The sequence below is a fragment of the Sturnus vulgaris genome, chromosome Z (genome assembly GCF_052056855.1).
Source record: "Sturnus vulgaris isolate bStuVul1 chromosome Z, bStuVul1.hap1, whole genome shotgun sequence".
NCBI classification, from domain to species: Eukaryota; Metazoa; Chordata; class Aves; order Passeriformes; family Sturnidae; genus Sturnus; species Sturnus vulgaris.
Genome location: NC_142283.1, coordinates 53,903,491 through 53,923,273, shown reverse-complemented (window position 1 = coordinate 53,923,273; position 19,783 = coordinate 53,903,491). Strand labels below are relative to the sequence as shown.

At 39.0% G+C, this 19,783-nt stretch overlaps 1 protein-coding gene across 5 annotated transcripts in view; it reads right to left on the bottom strand.

The window, feature by feature from the left end:
- Positions 1 to 314: 314 nt before the first annotated feature.
- Positions 315 to 19,783, bottom strand: part of GLIS3 (GLIS family zinc finger 3) — a 153,519-nt gene continuing 134,050 nt past the window's right edge. For 2 of the 5 annotated variants that reach the window (XM_088155848.1, XM_014880025.2), the window contains exons 7-10: positions 16,283 to 16,442; positions 13,050 to 13,231; positions 5,650 to 5,829; positions 315 to 4,478 (exon numbers count right to left, since the gene is read on the bottom strand). In XM_088155848.1, coding sequence (XP_088011974.1) covers positions 4,342 to 4,478; positions 5,650 to 5,829; positions 13,050 to 13,231; positions 16,283 to 16,442 — 659 coding nt within the window. In that variant the 3' untranslated portion in view covers positions 315 to 4,341. Of the gene's footprint in view, positions 5,830 to 13,049; positions 13,232 to 16,282; positions 16,443 to 19,783 lie in introns of all 5 variants that reach the window. The other 3 variants (XM_088155849.1, XM_014879943.2, XR_015799192.1) reach the window with 3 other exon arrangements.

Genomic DNA, 19,783 nt, shown 5'->3' with positions numbered 1-19,783 from the left:
TTGATTTCTAGTCCAATATGTGGATATGATACAAGGTAATTTCTTATCTCCTAAGCCTGTTGTTTTCTCAGGATGTGTTTTGGACATAAGTGTGCATCAACTTCTGTCTCTGTCTTTTGTCTTTATTTTGTCTAATGCAGAGTTTAAAAAAATGCTCTTTTCCTTACATTAAGTGCTCTGAAATAGTTTAATTGGTTGAGTATGTTAGAAACAATAGCCAGAAAAAAGCAAAATACCTTGCTATGTTGTACTGTCAAATCACATAACCAAAGAAACCCGTAAAAATTAAAAATTATCACAGCACAAAAATGTAATTAAATTTTCTTCTTTTATTTGTGTCTCTACCCAGGCTGTAAACACACACTGAGGCATTCATTCATCCCTACAAATCTCTAGCCTCATCATAACAAGAATTAAATCCAGACTTAAAACGCTGAGCCGAGTGGGTTTTCTTGAGAAATCTCCAAGAGTTTATTTCCTATTTCTGTTTCTAATTATATGAATCAATACAAATACTAGTAGTTTTATGGTGAAGGACAATGGCTGGAGCAGTTCTCTTTATAGGCATATCACAATATTATGTTCTACAGGTAATGTAATGGAGTTACAATTTTCCAGTTTTATTTTGTACCATGCACATACATTTTTATCTTTTACATAAAACAGAATGTTATAAAACAGGACAAAAATAACTTATGATTGTATGAAAAAAACTGTAAAAAATCAAAAAATCACACATACTAGTAGAATAACTAATTATTTTGAATTTTTGTTTTTTTCATGACATGAAACAGACATTTCTTTAGAGCAAGATATATCAGCCAGATATACAGTATGGCAAATTAAGATCATATGAATATATGTAAGCATATATAAATATGTAGATTACTCTGTAAGATTTAGGAAAAACATAATCCCACTTTCTCTCCTCACCAAAGTGCTTTGTGTAAAAAATGTTACACAAGATACTGCTTTCTGTACAGATGCTGCTTTCTGTACAGCACAAAAGAATTTCTTTTTCTTAAATAAAAACTCACTCAGCTAATTTTAATTTGTGGTCTTTTTCTTTTGCTTTACTTGCTTCAAGGAAATATATATACACATACAAAAAGCCCCAAACCAAGAACAAAATTCCATACAAACAAGAAAAAAAGTGCCATTTAAAAAAAATCTGCTTGAAAATTACATAGGGAAAACAGGGAATAAACCGTTAAAATGTAATTTTTATAGTCATTCACACCTTTTCAACAAAAGCTGAAAACAATATACAGTGTGACAGATGGCCTGAGCACTGCAGTTCTTCAGCATCTGGTAGTAGTAATCCACAAAGCCTGTATGTTTGTGTGTATACACACATAGAAAGGGAGACCCAAATTCACACGTGCACTCATGCACTTCCACTTATACACATGCACTTTGCATTTTAAACTCCAGTGTAGAACCATTAGAAATGCAGATATAAAAGGACCACTGAGTGGGGACACAGTTGAATTGTATAAAAGAAAATTGTAAATAATTTCTTTTGAATATTGTTTAATGTCCATAGTCTAAAATAACTTCACCTCTTAGATATGAATCCCTTTAGAAAGTTAACAATACAGCAAGTAGAGTAACTACACAAAACTTACTGAGGCACAAGTATTTGCAAATAACTCAGTTATGCAGATAACCCACAAAATTGTATTTCCTCAAGCACCATTTTTGATTGTGAGAAACAGGATTCCCTATTTATATATCCAATATACATGAGATACAATGGAGCTTTTTATGCAACTGCCCTCAGTGATTAAATTGATGCCTAGAAGTCAGTCCAACTCCAAAGAGAGTAATAAATAATAGTGAAGAATCCTCCTTGTCTCTGAATGAGAAGTAAACAAAGGCATACCTTTTTACAGACTGCTAGCCCATATTCCTGTGTTTTGGCTGTCTCTAGGGCCTTCTTTTAAGGATTAAGGCTCATGGAAAGCTGTAAATATATATATATATTATATGTATGTGAAAGAATGAATTAATGACTTGCAAGCGTTTCCTTTTTTAAATGTAACTGATGAACCCCCAAGTTAAAAATGCCCTTTTTGAATTCTGTACTCTCACTTTCCCTTTGGTCTGCGTGTTTCAAATGTATAATCCCCCAACTCTACGGAACAACTTGAACATTCAGATACTAGAAAAAATTATTTCAAAAGGTTTTGAAGTCAAAGCAATACAGATCTGAAGACAGCAACAGTATTTCAGTTTTGTAAACAGCAGTGGACAAATTCTGGACAATCATGTGGTTAAAAGAATTTTGAAGGATTTATATATATGAAAGTATATAGGTACATGTCTGTATACATATGTATGTCCACAAGTAGTCTGATCCTGCCCTTGCTGACTTTGGTGGAACAAAACACAATTCCACACATTTGAAATTGAAGTGTTCAGTGTGACTGATTATTCCTATGAACCAAGTTACACTTGTGTAGTTACCACAGAAAGGGCTTTAAGATACAAAATTAAAGCTTTATTAAAAAGAGGAACTTGCAATCAATGCAAAAGGACTATCTTTTTGATTGCACATGTAGAGCTGTGAAGGATGCCTGGTGTCATTTAACCCAATGCAAATCACGTATGGTAACATCTAGACCTCTTAGTGCAAGCTGCAGCAGAGGGACACATTCTCTTGTGATGTGAGAAGCAGAATATATGGGCGAAGAACTTGGCACAGAATGAGCTGTATTTTAGTCACTTTACTTCTTCTTGTGCTTCATTTAGGTGTATGTGGTTTATTCATATATTCTATGTACTGGATGAAAATCTCTCCATTAAATATTTGAGCACATAATAATGTACTTCATGAATACAAACCTCAAAAGATTGCCAGTGTTCACAAACATCTGGACATAAATTTATCAACATAACTGCAGATTAAATTTGAGCCAAATTGGACTTAACAATTCTCAAAAGCTTGCCAGGAAAACAAAAGAGTTTGTATAAACCTTTTTTTTTTAAGTTTATCTTTTTAGAAGAGTGATTTCAAAAGCATAGTTATGGTCCAGCCTGCAAGAATGAACTTTTCTGTCCTTAGTTTATCAGGTCATGAGAATATTAAGATGTACACTACACAGTAAGAAGTCCAAAAAATGGATGAACAGGAATTAAACCAAAAAACTCAGTTTTACTAATGTAAGAGTAGTTCTCAAAGTATACAGGACCACAGTGATGACATCTCCACTGCAAAATACTTGTTTTAACTCAAAACCTTGTATGTTTTATGTTTTTTGCTTGCATCTTGGACTTAATTTGAGGACCTTGAGCCTGACATTGATCAGAAAAATCAAAACCACCAAACCAGTCCAGTTTTATCTCTCTAAGTAACCAGAGGAAACAGAGTACACTTAAAGAGTATACTTAAAGAGTAGTTCTTCTTTCTGAAAATTTAATTGAATTTAATTGAATCAGTACAGATAGCTTTTTAAAAAAAATGTGGAATTTAAGGAAGAATCTTTCCTACAAAATATTTTAAACCATCCTGCAGGAGACTATAGTACATACAGCAACAATGCTCTACAATCTAATTAAAAAGCAACTGAAAGTTAAAATATATTTATGCTAATCTGGCAGATGTGTTAAATAGAGACAAAGTCCACATAACTTCTTGTGTATTTAAACCTTCTTATTCATGCTTAAAGGGTCAGAATGACTATTGGGAAAACAGTAATAGCTATATTGTATGGCATAAAATAAAGAGGGAAGGAAAGGACACCTAACCTGAGGACTGTAAGAAATCCTCTACCAACAACGTTTGATCCAAAAAGAAGCCACACCAATGCCTCCAATAGGTAGTGCCAACGTATGTCAAATTTCTCTCCCTTCTAGATACTGGTGTGTGTTAAACTTTGGAAGTATCATATGCAGACAGGTTGTGCAAAAACTGTCTGCCTTTGAACTGTTTGTGGTATGCTCTCGTTTTGCTTCTTTTCCTTTTTTGGAAAAGGAATTTTCTAAAGCTGTCTTCTTTTGTAAGTGCACCCATTCAGCTTGAAAAGATTATACCCAACAACCAGTTTTCTTATTTGGTCTCTGAATTCCCTTTGAGAAATTAAAATAAGAAATAATTTTAAAAGTATAGTTGCTGTACCACAGATGAGAAGAAAAGAAACAATTGCTAAGGTTTTGGCAAAGCTTGCTTTCTCCAATTATTCTCAGTTGGCTGCTTGCAGTTCCTCTCCATTATGTATGTATATTTAGTCATATCCCCATACATACGTGGCAGTTTCATGGAGAGAAAAAAATTGTAGGGAAATAAAAGAAGGGCAAGATGAAACAGAATCAAGTTCTTGTAGCTAGATATACATTACTTTATCCTTCAGTGTATACAGAAGAAAGCTGGCTGGAACAATGATCCACTGCATTTACTTGTAGGAAACTGCTGTCATCTGGCATGCTGCAGGCTGAATCACCAAAGATACCTACAGACCCTGCTGGAAAGTCATACACTGGGAGAAGAAACAAAACAAAAAAACCACAGTTAATAAGCAGTTTAACTATATAATGAAGTATGTCCCAATACTTTTGCATAGAACTGGAAATGGTTTTAAATCAAATACACAAATAAAATAAATAAGCCAATATATGTATGAAATTAATTACATAACTTACTGCTTACCAAGGGAGGAAATTTTCAGTTCTGTCAGAATCAGTTCTGAAGTAGAGCAGATCTCATTGCAACTAACTCCTCCCCATTTAATGGGTGTTAAAACTGTGATCATTAAGAAAATAAACTACGTTCTTGTTTAACAAATTTCATCATATTGAACACAGGATAAAAGACAACAAAATTTAAAAGTAAAGTAGACCCTGGCACAGAAATTACTACCTTTTACAAGTGGCAGTAGTAAGCCCAAGAGTAACTGTCTGCAGACACACTCCCATCTTTTGGATAACATGTTTACATACTGTGAGATGCCTCTTTGTAATTACAGGTGCAATGGCTTTGCAATACACTTCGAAGGACCAAGACATAAAAGGCACTTCAAAGCACAATAAATGTTAAATGGGTTCATCCTGTGTGGAAGGACAGTAGAAGACCTGGGCATTAGTTGAGTGCTAAGATTAGGCTCAGTGTCTTGTACTGATTCTTTGCACAGAGATCTTTCATCCTTCCAGAGCCGCATGCAAGCCCCTTAAGTACTTTTCATCTAGGCACAGACTAAGTTAAGTGCACGCAGGTGCATCCAGGCAGTTTTTGTCATGGAAACGTGAATAAATTAAATTCAAGACCGATAAAAACCAAACATGCACCAAGCAAAATCAGCAGTTTGAATCATCTCAGGTCCCTGCCACAATAGGTGCAGTGGAGTGGATGGCTGCACAAATACCACAGAGGGCCCAGTGGACTGTATTTCTCATCAAATACAGAAGCCAGAGACTGTCTAAGCCCCACAGGCTAGAACCCTGAGGAACCTTCAGCAGTGTGCAGACTGCACACAGGCCAGTTGTTACTGACACCTGCAGCCTCAACACAACCACTCCATGAAGGTCTGGAAACCATCTCCTCTTTGTAAAGAGTCAAATCCCTCGTGACACGTCCCACCAAACACACATGCGCATCTGCCAAAGTTCACAAACTGTACACAATCACACATGGAGTCACCAGCTGTTATTTACCTTTGATACCAGAATGATCTGAAAAACTTCGATGGAAAATGCCAAGCCCTGCCTGGCCTGCTGATGTGAGAGCTGAGCAGTCAACTGGAGGAGCCATATCACAAGAAACAGTGTCTTGTATGTTCTTCTGAGTGTCAGCATAATGTGGAGGGCAGAAAGTCTGAAGCTGCCCATAGAAACCTAGAATGAGAAGAAGACCATCAGTATAAGACCTGGACAGAGACATAAAGGATAGTTCGTGGAACCATGTCCATGAGAATGATAAAAACTGCAACTGCCCTACCACCTGGTGTTCAGTAATTTTAAACAAATAAAGCAGTATTGATATTATGCTCCCTAAAACTTCCTCAAGTTGCTACTAATTTCAAACACAATCTACTACATGGACATTCTGATTCTAGCATGACCTGTGAGAGGCACTGACTGGCTAGAAGCTGAAATTTTTCAGGAAATTTCTCCCTATACTGCACAACCCTGTGTCTGAACTGGTACTCTCCAGAGTACTTGCGTCTGCCTGAAAATCTAAGAAACTAAATTCAGAATAAAAGATTGCCCAAGTAAAGTTTAAATAAAATGCAAGGATCTATCACTGATGCCAAGAGAGCTGGCTGATAGTAGGGTTATGCATAGGCACTCTGAGCAAAATTTTTTTATGATGGAAAGAGAGCACAGAAAAGTAATATAACTTTCCTAGATACAAGTTCTTTTCACAATTCAGTGTCAATTATCCATCTTTTAAAACAGAGAGTCAAAACAAGAAGTAAGCATATGTAGTTCTCTTTCCCCTCAGTTATTTAGCACTATTCTAAATGTCTTTGTGTGCATCTGCAGTGCATCAAGCCACAGTGTAGAGGTCTTAGAACGGGAGCCCAACATGACACAGCAAAATCTCCAACTTGGTGTCTTTATTCACACAGTGCCATGCCCAAGATAATCTACAATGTAGCTGAATGTAGGATAACGTGAAAGTATACTGAGGCAGTAGACCCTGACCATAACTTGAGATATGTGTTAGGGAACTAATTGTACCATCAGTTTTCTGTGTTTCTATGCAGCACTGGAAAAACTACAAGAAAGGCAAACGGGCTGGCTAATAAAGCTCCAGCAACTGAACATTTCAGCTCCAACTCTCAATTGTAAAAGTTTGTCTGTTATTAAACTATATAAAACACACAAATGCACGGGGTTACATCAGCTGTGTTTGTTGTACACTACAGCCAAGATTCATTATGTCAAGGTACATAATAAATAACTACTCTTCTGACATGACAGCATTGCTTCCCTAGGAAAGTGAAATGTTTTTGAATATGAGAGAAGAACTGTAAGCTGTTAGAATTGCTTCTAAAAGCAAGAAGTTCTTGTTTTTTATCACATAAAAAGCCTTGTCCTGAAAGATGCTGAATGTCTAAAAGGCCCTGGTAGACAGCTCAGCTCAAATTCACACGTACAGTTGTCCACGTACATTTGTAATAGAGTACTTATCCTATTGAACTGTTGTGGACAGAGATTTCATTATAGATATGCAATGAATGACTGCCACAATTATAATTTCCATATGGTAGGAAGTTTCTGATGGACATCAGTTTCCCCCTCAGTCATCTCTCTGCCTGTCACAAGAAAGAGAATATTTTCTCAAGAAAAGCATTTTAGTTGCCATTCAGAAATACATGCCATGCGTGAGTGGTCTTTGCTGCTATGGCATGTAAAAATTCCAGCTGTCTTTGGCCTGAAATACTTCAAGGTAGTATTTCTTTGTGGCGAATTTCTGCATGTCCACTAGGCAAATTACACAAACACCACGTAATCATGTGGTACCATCTGGCTGTGAAGAACAAAAGGAAGAGTAAGAGGGAGATACAAGTAACATACTGTACTAATATGCAAATCACTAATAGTGGATTTGCAAATGTTAAAAAAAGATAAATGTTTCTGTTTATTAAAATCTCATTATTTATAATTTAAAGATGGCTGTTACTAGAGGCACTAATATAACTAACTCATATCAGCTTTTTTTTTTAAATAAATGCCAACTTTTAATTTTCTTTAAATGAATACTTTGCATATTTTTTTTTATTTCTTCCATAACTCAGACAGCTCTGGTCATCAGCTTAAGTCACAAACACATGTGAGCAGAGTTACATACACAATTTTAAAGGACAACCAGATTTCTGATGCAAAAATGTTCCCAGTGTCAGATGCATCCAAAAACAAGTCAGCTTTGCCCATGCCCCAAGAAGTTTTACCTTAGTCTATACTACACAGCACAAAAATTTTCTCCCTGTGAAAAGGGAACTTCTGTTACTGTTCTTTCATATCTAGCACATCTCTTCTGGCTTGTCTCAGAGCAAGCAATACTTTATTCTTGAAGTTGCCTGGGTACTGTAGGTGCCTGTGTCTTCAGACACCTCTCCTGAGAGTACTTTTTCATGGTTGAAAAGAATCACCAGTACAGTGCAGGCACCTGCACTGTCTTCTGTCTACAAACACATATTACATTAGCATGCAACAGCATCTAGCTGGGAAGTTGTCATTCCAGTCTCCAGGTCAGGATAGTTTCAGATTTATGGAATTGTAATATAGTAAAAGATACTACAATCTAATGAAAGGAAAAGAAGAACTTCACTTCTACAGCTCAGTGAGGCATCTAACATCATCACTTACAAACATTCCATGCAGAAAAGGATAGTGTGAATTTCACAAGAGCAAGAGAATATTTAATCAATTATGTAATATAAACGGAGCCAATAGAAAGCCCTCTCTGACATTACTGTGTATGTTGAAAATCACTCAGAACAAATAATGAAACTTGAACTGTAGACAGTGTTCTTCCAAGAACATTGCCATTTCACAAAACAAGTAGCTATTAGATATAAGAAGGCTGTCAGTTTTAGATCTCATACATATTTCTCTCTAAAGGATAGTACTCTGAGACCACCATGATGAAACTGCATCTGTTTAGAACTTGTTTTCTTCAAAAAGCTGTTGGGTAATGAAACTCTTTCTTCCTTGATAAAGCAAATTTAAATGGAACTGACAAGTTTAAGACTACATACTGAGGCAAATTGTCACTATTGTCTGGTAGCAGATTGAGCTGAAGTGGCTACAGTTACAGCACTTTAAATCTTGAAAAGGCAGGTTATGAACTGCAGGAGATAGAAATTAACAGAACTTCCCACAGCCACTTCTTGTATACATAATGGTATGGTGTGGAGATAACTATATGGTGTTTTTTGCATTGTAATGAATTGACCAAGGAAGACAGCAATCTTTGTGTTGGTACTGGGAAAAGATGAACTCTTGAAGCATCTGCTTTTGAGAGAGAGAGTTTAGGTAAGCCTGTAAGGCACACAGGACAACGCTTTCAGTGCACCATACAGGATGAGACAGCTGTGTTTAAGCTGGAGGGAGTACATTCTGACAAAATACCTTGTACAGTGACAATAGGTTACTTGATCTTTGAAAAAACATTTAATACCCACATTGTAGGTTAAAGTTCAGTCTATATTGTCTTCATACCCGTTTTAAGTGCAAAGATCTTTAGAATTTGAACTTTGAGTTGTTAGCTTTGTGCATATAATTTCTGTCAGCAGTGTCTATTTTCAACACAGGCTTTCCTAGGAGAGTGAGGCAGACACAGTAATGCTAACATGGGACTAAGTATGGTACAGGTTTAAGGTCCAAGCCCTTGAAAATCAACCATTTTTTGATCTCAGAAGATAGTATTAAACTGTATTTTAACACATGTATTTTGGACATGTAACAGGGCTTCAATTCAAATGTGATATTCACCCAGATGAGAGTATCTACTGGGCCTTCTTCTTGTAAAGAATGATTACCCGCATCCTTTGTCCTTTTAAATCCTCTTTGGACTGTTGGAGAGGGAGATGGGAACACAGTAACATTGTTCTGGCCTGAAGAGAAGATGCCCAAGTGTGGATACGGAAGACTGGGAAAACAGAGTTTTGCCAGGCGTTTGAAGGAAAACAGAAAGGAAAGAATGAATAACAAAAGTTGCACCTGCTGTTGTTGACAGGATGCACGCGTGTGAGATGTGATGTTTTGGTAAAAGCATGTTTGTAAGAGGTGTTGCCTTCCTTGGACCAATAAGCTGAATCTATTCTTGGTTCAGCGAAGTGGTCTATAAAATGTGTGTACTTCTACAATAAAGCTGTTTCTTTCTACCTTTGAGAAGAAGCTGTGTCGTCGTGATTTCTGCACCACTCCCTATAGCAGACAGCAACACCCAAGGAGATACGAAGGCTGCTGCACAAGCCAGTGCAAGTCCTGTGTGGAGCAACAATTAATCCAGGGTGATTTGTGAACCCCTGGGAGGCAGGATTCTTTGGAAAGTCTACTTTGGAGCAACTGGTTGTGCTCCCAGTTTCTAGGATTCCTAAAACTCCCATGGCTATGAAAGGAAGAATGTGGTAAAGCCATCTGTACAACTGAAAGACAGTTTTTATTCCAGGCAGGAAGACAGACCCTAATGTCTGGATGCATTTCCAGAAGATGAATTCTTGCCAAATGTTCAGCAAGAAAGGGAATCAAATAAAATGTTTTGTACTGTGGAAACAGAAGGGCTAACCTGATCCCTTCAAGTCTTGCACAAGGAATTTACTGGATCTGTTCTGGCATGTTTTCACATATGTCATATGACAATGAACTGTATATTAAGAAATTTCACCCTGTACTCTGTTGGCCATACATTATTAGTGAAACTTCTATCAGAGAATACAGAAAGCCAACAATAATTGCTTATGTCCATTGGTAAATTTCATGTTCTTCCGGTACTATCAGTGATGTAAGAAATTACTACTTTGTGGAGAAAACCACCTGTCTCAGATCCTGCTTCTCTGTGGCCAGTACAATACAAAGAATGTAACAGGATTGGCACTTTCCTTTCTCTGCCTCACATTTATGAACTCAGGGAGATGCCCGTTTCTTCTCTCTGCCTAGAAAGATGCTTACATCAGTGGAAGAAAATGAATGAAGCCTTGTGTCATGATTTGGCACTGGCCCAACACCAGACACCCACAAGAGTCGCTCACTCACCCTCCCCTGCTACAGCTGGGCAGCAGAGGGAAAAAGGGAAAAAAATTAATGAGGGGTTCATGAATAAGGACCGGGAGAAAATACTTCAAGGGCAAAAGAGGCTCAACTTAAGGTTGCAAAGTGAAATTTATTACTAACAGAATCAGAGGAGAATGAGAAGTTAATGAGATGTTAAATAAGCTCTTAAAACACCTTTTCCCTCCAGCACCTCCCTGCATCTCACTGACAGCACAAGGAGACAGGGCATGGGAGTTTTGGTCAGTTGTCACTGAGAATATTTTCCACTGCTCAGAGAGAGGAGTCCTTCCCCTGTGAGACCATGGGGTCCCTCCCATGGGACACAGTTCTCTGTGAACTTCCCCAGCGTGGGTCCAATCTCACAAGCAGCAGCCAAACCACACCTGCTGCAATGTGAGTCCCTCCCACAGGCAGACAGGTCTCCCAAAACTGCTGTGGCGTGGGTCACTCTTCCATGGGGTGCAGTCTTCCAAGGACAGGCTGCTCCAGCCTGGGATCAGGGCCCTCTCTCTCCACTGGATCCCACTGGATCACAGCCTCCTGCAGGTATCCACCTTCTCTGGTGTGGGCACCTCCCACACGGGCTGTGAGTGGATCTCTGCATCCTCCATGGATCCCCATGGGCTGTGAGTGAATCTCTGCATCCTCCATGGATCCCCACGGGCTGTGGGTGGATCTCTGCATCCCCTGTGGATCCTCATGGGCTGTGGGTGGATCTCTGCATTCCCCGTGGATCTCTGCATCCTCCATGTGTGGGACACATATTGAGAAAGTAAGAAAATTACAGCCTGAAAAATATTCCAGGCTGCAGCTTCTCAGCTCTGTTCCCAGCTGATAAGCTGGTCCAGCTCAAGGCTAGGGAGAATTTCTCCCAGGGTGATAATTTGGTCAAAATAAAAAGGAATTAATAACAAGATAGAACACCTGTTGTGGTGTGTGACCAGGCCCTGGGAATGGGGTGTCTTCTCTCTGAACCAATCACCTTTTCTCTACTCTTGGAGTGGCGAGTCACGCTATAAAACCAAGTGTGTTTCTGAATAAGCTTGTCTCTTTCTTCCTATCATGAAAGAGGACCATGTAGCTATGCATTTTATTTCCTCTGCACTTAAAGGGTTAAAACCCCTTCCCACGGCTACATCCATGGATCCCTACGGGCTGTGGGTGGATCTCTGTATCCCCATGGATCCCCATGGGCTGGAGGGGCACAGCTGCCTCGCCATGGTCTCACCGTGGCTGCAGAGAATCTCAGCTCCATCTCCTGGAGCAGCTCCTCCCCTCCTTCTGCACTGACCTTGGTGTCTCCATGGTGTTTCCCTCACACATTCTCACCTCCTCCTCTTCTCTGGCTAGAAGCAAAATTATGTTACTTTGTTTAGATTTTCTCCCTAAATATATCATCACAGAGGCATTACCATCATCTGTAATTGGCCCAGGCTTGCCCAGCAGCATGTCCATCCTCAGAGCCATCAGGGATTTGCTCTGCTGGACATGGTGGAAGCTTCCAGCAGCTTCTCACAGAAGCTGCCTCTGTGACTCCCTGCTACCAAAAACCAAGCTGTGCAAAACCAATACACTACTCTTCTCAGGATGTTTCCTGTGATATCTACAATGGTAATTCTCAGGAAGCCTGATAATAAAGCCGAATCCCAAGACCTTTAAAAGTTCAGTCTGCTATGTACCTTATGTCTACAAATATGGCAAACCATATATTTAAACAGTTGAGAGGAAACAACAATACTGCTGTCAACACACTCCTGAAATGTTAAGGTCATTAGCAGTCAGACTCCACCAGCTCGGAGAAACAAACAAACAAAACAACCCACAAGTTGATTATTTTTTTCTTGGCTACAGAAGAAACATACAGGATTGAAGAGAGAGAGGTCTTGTAGTAGCTGATTACACAGCACAAGTGGGAACACAGCTGCAGGAGTCTTCCAAGCTTACAGAATAAGAGTTCTCCATCTCCCCACAAGTACAAAGGAGAAAAATATCCTACCTCTTGAAAACCTGGTTAACACTTACATGCTAGATCAGGAGGTATTAGAAGTGTAACATTAGAAAATTAAAAGCCATTACAGATTTTTTTGCCATTCTGTTTCAGGAATAGCACTGAAAATCAGTCTGAAGAGAAACATAACTTGATACCAGGATGAATAACAACTAGCTAAAATAAGAATTTTAAAGTCTGAAGGCAGGGTTCTGAAGGCTACCTCCCAGGGTCTTTCAAGGAAAAGTGCCTGAAAAATATCAATGCCAGTCCCTGAAGCACTTAATTTGAAGATAAGCAATAGCAACAAACAACATCAGTGATGAAGATTCTTCCTTCTTACCCTGAATGTGAAGGGCATTTGGCTGAAAAGAAGGGCTTTCTGCTGGTTGGTATGTCTTCAGAGGCATCCCTGCAAGTTGTGGAAGCTGAGGAGGTTGTGGAGTCTGTCTCTGCATCATGGGTTGTTGAACTGACATTGTCTGGGGGCTGATGTGATGAGGAGAAGGAGCTGGAGCAACAAATCTAAAAGTTCAAAACAAAAAGCTGTAAAATCTCCAATACATAAGAGCTAAAGATTGTTTTTACTTTATTTACATCACTTCAGTTATTTGCATGGATACAGACTTCTAAAATAACAGTAAGCAGCCCAAATAGAGATGACATATTTTTAAATGGTGACCTATCATTAGACTTGACACCTGGGAAATTAACAGGCTGAATTGCCCCTTATCATGGAAAACTACTTTTAACCCACTCCTTCTGTGTGTGTGTCTAGGTCATAACTGGAGGAGATGCCTCAAGGGGGACCTCATACTGGAGGCACTGCCAGCTATTTACTGTAAGGCTTTGTATCAACTTTATTTATCAGTAAATAGCTGCTTTTGCTCACTAACAGTGAGACATCAGTTCAGGTCATTGGTCACTGAGGTGTTCCGTATCAGGTTCAGGCCTAGATTTCAGGCTCTAGAAATATTCGTGTGTTACACAGAACTATTTGAAAATAAACAATCTGATGGCAATACAATGCAGGTAAGGTAAAGTGTTAAATTGCTTCCAGAATCTGACCACATCAGAATGTTAATGTGAACTCAAACTATAAATTTACAAGCCTGGAAGAGGAGAGAATGCTTGAGAAGAAATCTAGTAGAACAAATCTGAGAGATCTAGAGAACAAATCTGGTAGCACAACTGTCACAGAGGTTCATCACCTCAGTGGCATGTTTTTGCACAGCTCTGTCACTACTGGCACTACAAGGATACACACTACTTTTGAAGATTTTACACAAGAGTTTTATTGAATTTAATTTTTTACTTATTCTTTTCTGCATTTCCTTAAAACTGAATGCCTCAATATACAGTTAGGTCATACGATCTTTTTTGCAAACAGAAAGCCAGGATTTTAAGAGCTTCAAAATTTCTGTCTGTGCCCTAAACCACCCAGTAGACTGATAGGATCCAGCTAGTTGTTAATGAAAGCTCAGGAATGGCTCTGGGCCACTTTTTCATCAATGAGAGGAGAGCTGGAAATTTCCCAAGCACCAAAAAAGAATCATGATATTTCTGCAAGAGGGTGAGTGGAAAGTGACGTGGTAATCCTGTTGCAGATCAGCCTGTCTCTCCACCACTAAAAATAAGATGCAAGTCTGCTAAGGAGGAATACTCTTCTCTGTGTGCTCAGTGGCTGCTGCTAGGAAGGATCAGTGTCTGCAGTTAACACAGTCTGCCAGTGTTCTAAAGTATGGCTCTGGTTCCTGTTGTCCTGAGAATGTACCTCAATTTACGACATAACTTTTTTTTTTTAACCTAATAAAAAAGCATATAATTTTCCTAAAGAGGTGTAAGGAAGTTTTTATCACATCCTGAATACAACAGAAGGTACAACTCCAGTAGCAGCTCTACAGAACACCTCTGGGCAGGGTCATCATACAGGTTAGAACTGTATTTAAATCCAAGTCACTTGAGATTTTTTATGCTGCAGATAAGAATCTGTATCTACCACATGTTATACATGTGATTTTGACTTCATTTGAAAGGTATTTACTACATTTTTGGTGAACCATAATCTACATTTGGAGTGTAACAAGTATCAAGATGAACTTTGGATGATGTACTGCCTATTCAGTTTTCTGTGAGAAGCACATTTTAAAGCATATTAGGAAGAGTTTGGATGGTCCTGGTGCTGATGTGATATTAACTTAATAAACATATGTTACTTCAGAAACGCTATATGGATGGAGGAAATAAAGATGTTACTAGTGAGCCATTGAGTCTTTCATGTGTCAAATATTTCATTGTTCCAGGTAACTGATGCAGAGTAGACTGAAAGACCAGGATCATGGGGGCAGGAGTGGGGAGGAAGGAATGAACCAAGTAGGTGAGCTCCAGTGATCATGAGGCATAAGCTCCATCTCAGACTGAGGTACAAAAAGCTCAACAACTTCCAGTGGCTCCAGAACTGGCTGAATTCACATGTGAAGTCTGAAAAAAAAGTGTGTTTTCACCTTTTGATTTCGCAAGATATCATATTCTTCTATCTTCCTGATACAAGCCAGAGTGAATACTGCTTTCATCCAAAGAAATTATGCTCATTTACCAGTAATTGAAATCTAGTGCATGTTGTTTTCATGTTTATAACTGGGGATTTTGTACTCTTCAAATTACTGTCATATCTGTCACTCAAGGAAATTAAATACTTTGAAATCCATTAGTGAAATACAGCAATTTATTACTTAGAGCACTGAAAAAGAAATTTAAAAAATAATCTTTAAGTATCCATGAGCAGATAGTAAGAGTTTAGTATTTTGTGTGTGGATGCTATCTTCATGACTTTTCCACTAAAAACCATTTACTTAGGCCTCTTCCAACTTGTGATTTGGTAGACTTCTGGTTTAGTGAGCTACAGATTTCCACATCTGCAGTACCTAAATCATTGGAAAGATTGCTGAAAATAATTTAGGGAATGTCTAACAATGAAAATCAAAACACATCCAAGCAATTGGTTTTTATGCCACTGAAATATCTAAAATCATAGAATTTAAAATACCTAACCAGCATATAATAAAACATAGCGAACTGTCATAAAATAAATCCAGACTATAAATCAAACTCTGAAACTAGTGAAATAAAAATTTGCTCATTATCTATTGTTCTTCATAAAATGGCAATTGAAATAAACAAGGCAAGGTCTTCCTTCAGAAATGCTTATTATTGGGAGAATATTGACAGAATATGACTCTTCTCCTACAAGTAAACAGAAACATGAATCTCAGGGCCCCCATTCTGTAAAGTATGGCTGCATCAGTGTGCCAGCTGGTATCCCTTTTCTTGCTTGGGCCCTTTGTTGGGATCACGAAGGGACAGGAGGAAGTCCCTGAAATGGAGATGGAGGGAAGTCTCTCTCCCAGGCTGGAATAACACTGTCCATTTCACCTCTCCTTCTCCTGATAAACCCCTGCCCAGAGCAGCTGTTAGGCCAGAGCTGCCACCGGTGCTTTTCTGCACAACAACGATTGCATTTCCCCCATCCTGGCAGCTCTGAAGACAGTGCAGGCTCAGGAAAACACAGGGTCTTACCTCTCTGAGTCTGCAGCTGTGAGAAGAGGTATCTGGGGAGGATGCAGAGGACTGCCCTGTATATTGTGTCCTGGGGAAGAGTGGCTGCTGGCGTGGGACAAGGACACTGCCCCAGCTGCTGCTCCACTTTGATTTATCTGTGTGCTGGGGATCACAGCTGCTGAAAGTAAGAGAGGAATAAAACTCATCAGGCAGGAAACAACACTGATAACTGACCAAACAACAATATTGATAAATACAAACACCAACATGCAACTCCTTCTGTCAAGCTGAAGGGCCAACTCCTAGCAACTAAGAAAACTAGGGGTTTTCTGAAGAGTTGTTCTGAAGTGTTGCTTTCCATACAAAGGGAAGAATAAAACCACATGAAAATAAGTATTCTTTACTGCTTCCAAATGACATTTCTATTAAATGAGGCACGAATGATCACAGCCATGCTCATTGTCTTGGAATTTTTTGTCTGAATAAGGCTGCAAAACTTCCATACTTTTCTGTTGTAGAAGAGGTGTCAAATACTTCCTAAGATATGCATTTTTAGAACTAGTGAACAAAAAGAACAGTTTCAGAAAATGTGAAATGCTTTCTACATTTTCCCCTCAGCTGTAAAAATCAGAAATTTATTGAAAAGCAATATTGCTATCATTGGCCCAGATTCCTCACTAACATATACAAAAAATTTAAACCATCTTTTACAGCTTACTAATTTTCTAAGAGTTTTCTCTTGTATTCTTTCCAATAAGGAAAGTTTCCTGCCTGTTTCCTTCCTGACTAAACAAAAAGCAATACAGAACTTTGTTAGAATGTTGTAATTAGTTGATCCCAAATCTTGTAACCTTATTTTCTTTTAACTCTTTCTTAAAAAAAAAAAAAAAAATTTAAATCAGACAAATTTAAGTCTTTGTATCTCTGAAAATCTAGTTACCCAACTGTTTCTACTGACATCTGTGTCAGGTAGATTATGCTGATATTGACTTGCAGACAAATACATGCTCTTAAACATTTTATGAACCCAGAGAATGAATTACATAGTCTGTCTAAAAGATAAAAATTACATCTCCTGTTTGTCTGTTGTATCTTCCAATCTCTTTTAAAAAAAGTATTGTTCAGGCCTAGTTTACAGAGTAAAATTCTACCTATAATATTTATATTATGCTAATGAATATGTTGGAGCTAATGATTTAAGTTCCTTGATAAAATCCCAGAGTTTAAACCAGTTCCCCAGGGGGCACTGTCACCAGTAAAACATCTTGCTAGGCTGAAATATGTGCATGGATGCTACAATCCTAGCAGAAGAAAGACTGCATTAGAGGTAGCCTCACTTGAGATAATTCTTCAAGGAAATGGTTTCAGAGGTCATCATTTTCTCATTCACAGGTGTGAATTTTGCTACAGAAGATCAAAAGGGTGAAAATTTACCTCACCTCCCAACTTCTCAGCCTGTTTTTGGAAAGACTCTATTAATCCTTACAAGCCCACCTTTGTGATACACTGACAGAGTTAAGAAAAGGCTCGTGAGTCTAATTATGCTGTAGCCTCATTAATGAGCAGTCTTGGACATCTTTCAGCTGGTGGAAATGACACACAGTGCAAGCAAGATGAGAGAGAGGAAACCACTTTGTAAATACAAACATCCAGTGCAGATGCTGTAGAGGTAATGCCAAAGATCGAGGGAAGTTGACACTGGTGGACAAAGCTGGAGAAGTGGAGGCTGACCTTGGTGCCAGGCTCTGCTTTTTGCCAATTTGTGTGTGCACCAGAGCCTCCTAATCACAACCCAAGTGACAACAAACATCTGACAGTAGAAGACATCCCAAACCTTAAAGAGGAACAGGGGAGGCTGATCCCAAAGGAAGATGAGACATCACTTAAGACAGCTGAGTTACTCACAAAGAAAGGGCTGAGCACATTTTCTTACTAAGACAGGGGAATGGTTTTATTCCACTTTGCTCATGCACACCAAAAGTTACTTTTCCCATGTCTGTCTCTCAGGGTAGCATCAAGGTAAGTACAGAAGGAAAAGACAAAGGAATAAACTTTTGAAATTCTTATTTTATCTTACATGCAGGACAGAAGAAAATACTGAAAAACAACCAAGCACACATTCTGACAGCAAAAGCAGAGAAAATATTTAATGAATCAGGACACTGCAAAGGAAAGCCCTGATTGTCTAAATAGAAAGAGACTATTTAAATTATTCCTTGGCAAAATAGGGTAACTTGCATTTTCCCATGACAAAAACTAATAAAATTGTAAAAATACACAATGGCTTAGCTTACTAGTCCTGTGATCTTTGCATTTAAAATTAACCTCTTCAGGATCAGGAGTAAAAACACTGGATTATGACCAGGTCTTCAGCACAAGGTAGCAAGAGTTGTTCTTCCTGATGTAGCTATTCTCTACCACAACCATTATTACTAGCATTCCATGCAAGTGTTTTGTAAGCCATGCTTGCACACTTTCTAGCTGGTTCAGGCTGTGGCAGCACAGGCTCCCACAGCACTGCCCAAGACATGGTGGCTCTGTCTCTGGGAAAAGGTCATCCATAGCCAAGCATGGGCAGCCACTGCCAACCTTCTGGCTAGGTTTCCCAGCAGTATTTTATTTTTCTGTTTCTGATGAAGAGAGAGCACACAGTGTAAAGGAAGAGGCACTACAACAGGCACTAGAGGACCAGATAGGATAGTTAAGAATAAAAACACATATGTATTAGCTGCAAAAAAGTATTCCTTTACCCAGGGTATGTTAAATGCTCACAGCATTCCATAAGAATGTATCTGAGCCCCCACCTTGCTTTGTAATAAAGCAATGTGGGAGAGCAGGGAACACCTACTGGCAGAGCAACACAACTTTTGTCAGTGAAACTTCTTTCAAGACACTGTGTTAATAAAAGCATCTCCTTGGGTACCCAATGAAGTGAAATCACAACACCAGCACCTTCTGCCTGGCAAAAATGCAACTATTAAAACTTCCCAGGGTAGACATGGCACTGGTCCAAGCTACTGCCTGAATCTTATAATTACCACCTGAAGAGAAACACTGTCAGTCATTAGCAGTGTGCAGATATATGGCAGTTGGAAAATACTGTGACAGTATTACTGTCAAGCGACAGGTTACTTCACTAGTGAAGACTGATAAAAAACTTTCAACCCTATTTTAGTAACTGCTAGAAAACTTGACCACAAACTTGGCCAGCAGTGTGCCCTATGAGGTCACACCCTGAGTGCTGTGTCCAGTTCTGGCCTCTCAGTTTAGGAAGGACCTTGAGACACTTGAGTGTGTCCAGAGGAGGAAACAAGGCTGGTGAGGGGTTTGGAACACAAGCCCTGTGAGGAGCAGCTGAGGGAGCTGGGGTTGTTTAGTCTGGAGAAAAGGAGACTCAGAGGTGACCTTATCACTCTCTACAACTCCCTGAAAGGTGGCTGTGGTCAGGTGGGGTTGGTCTCTTTCACCAGGCAGCAACCGACAGAACCAGAGGACACAGTCTCAAACTTTGCCAAGGGA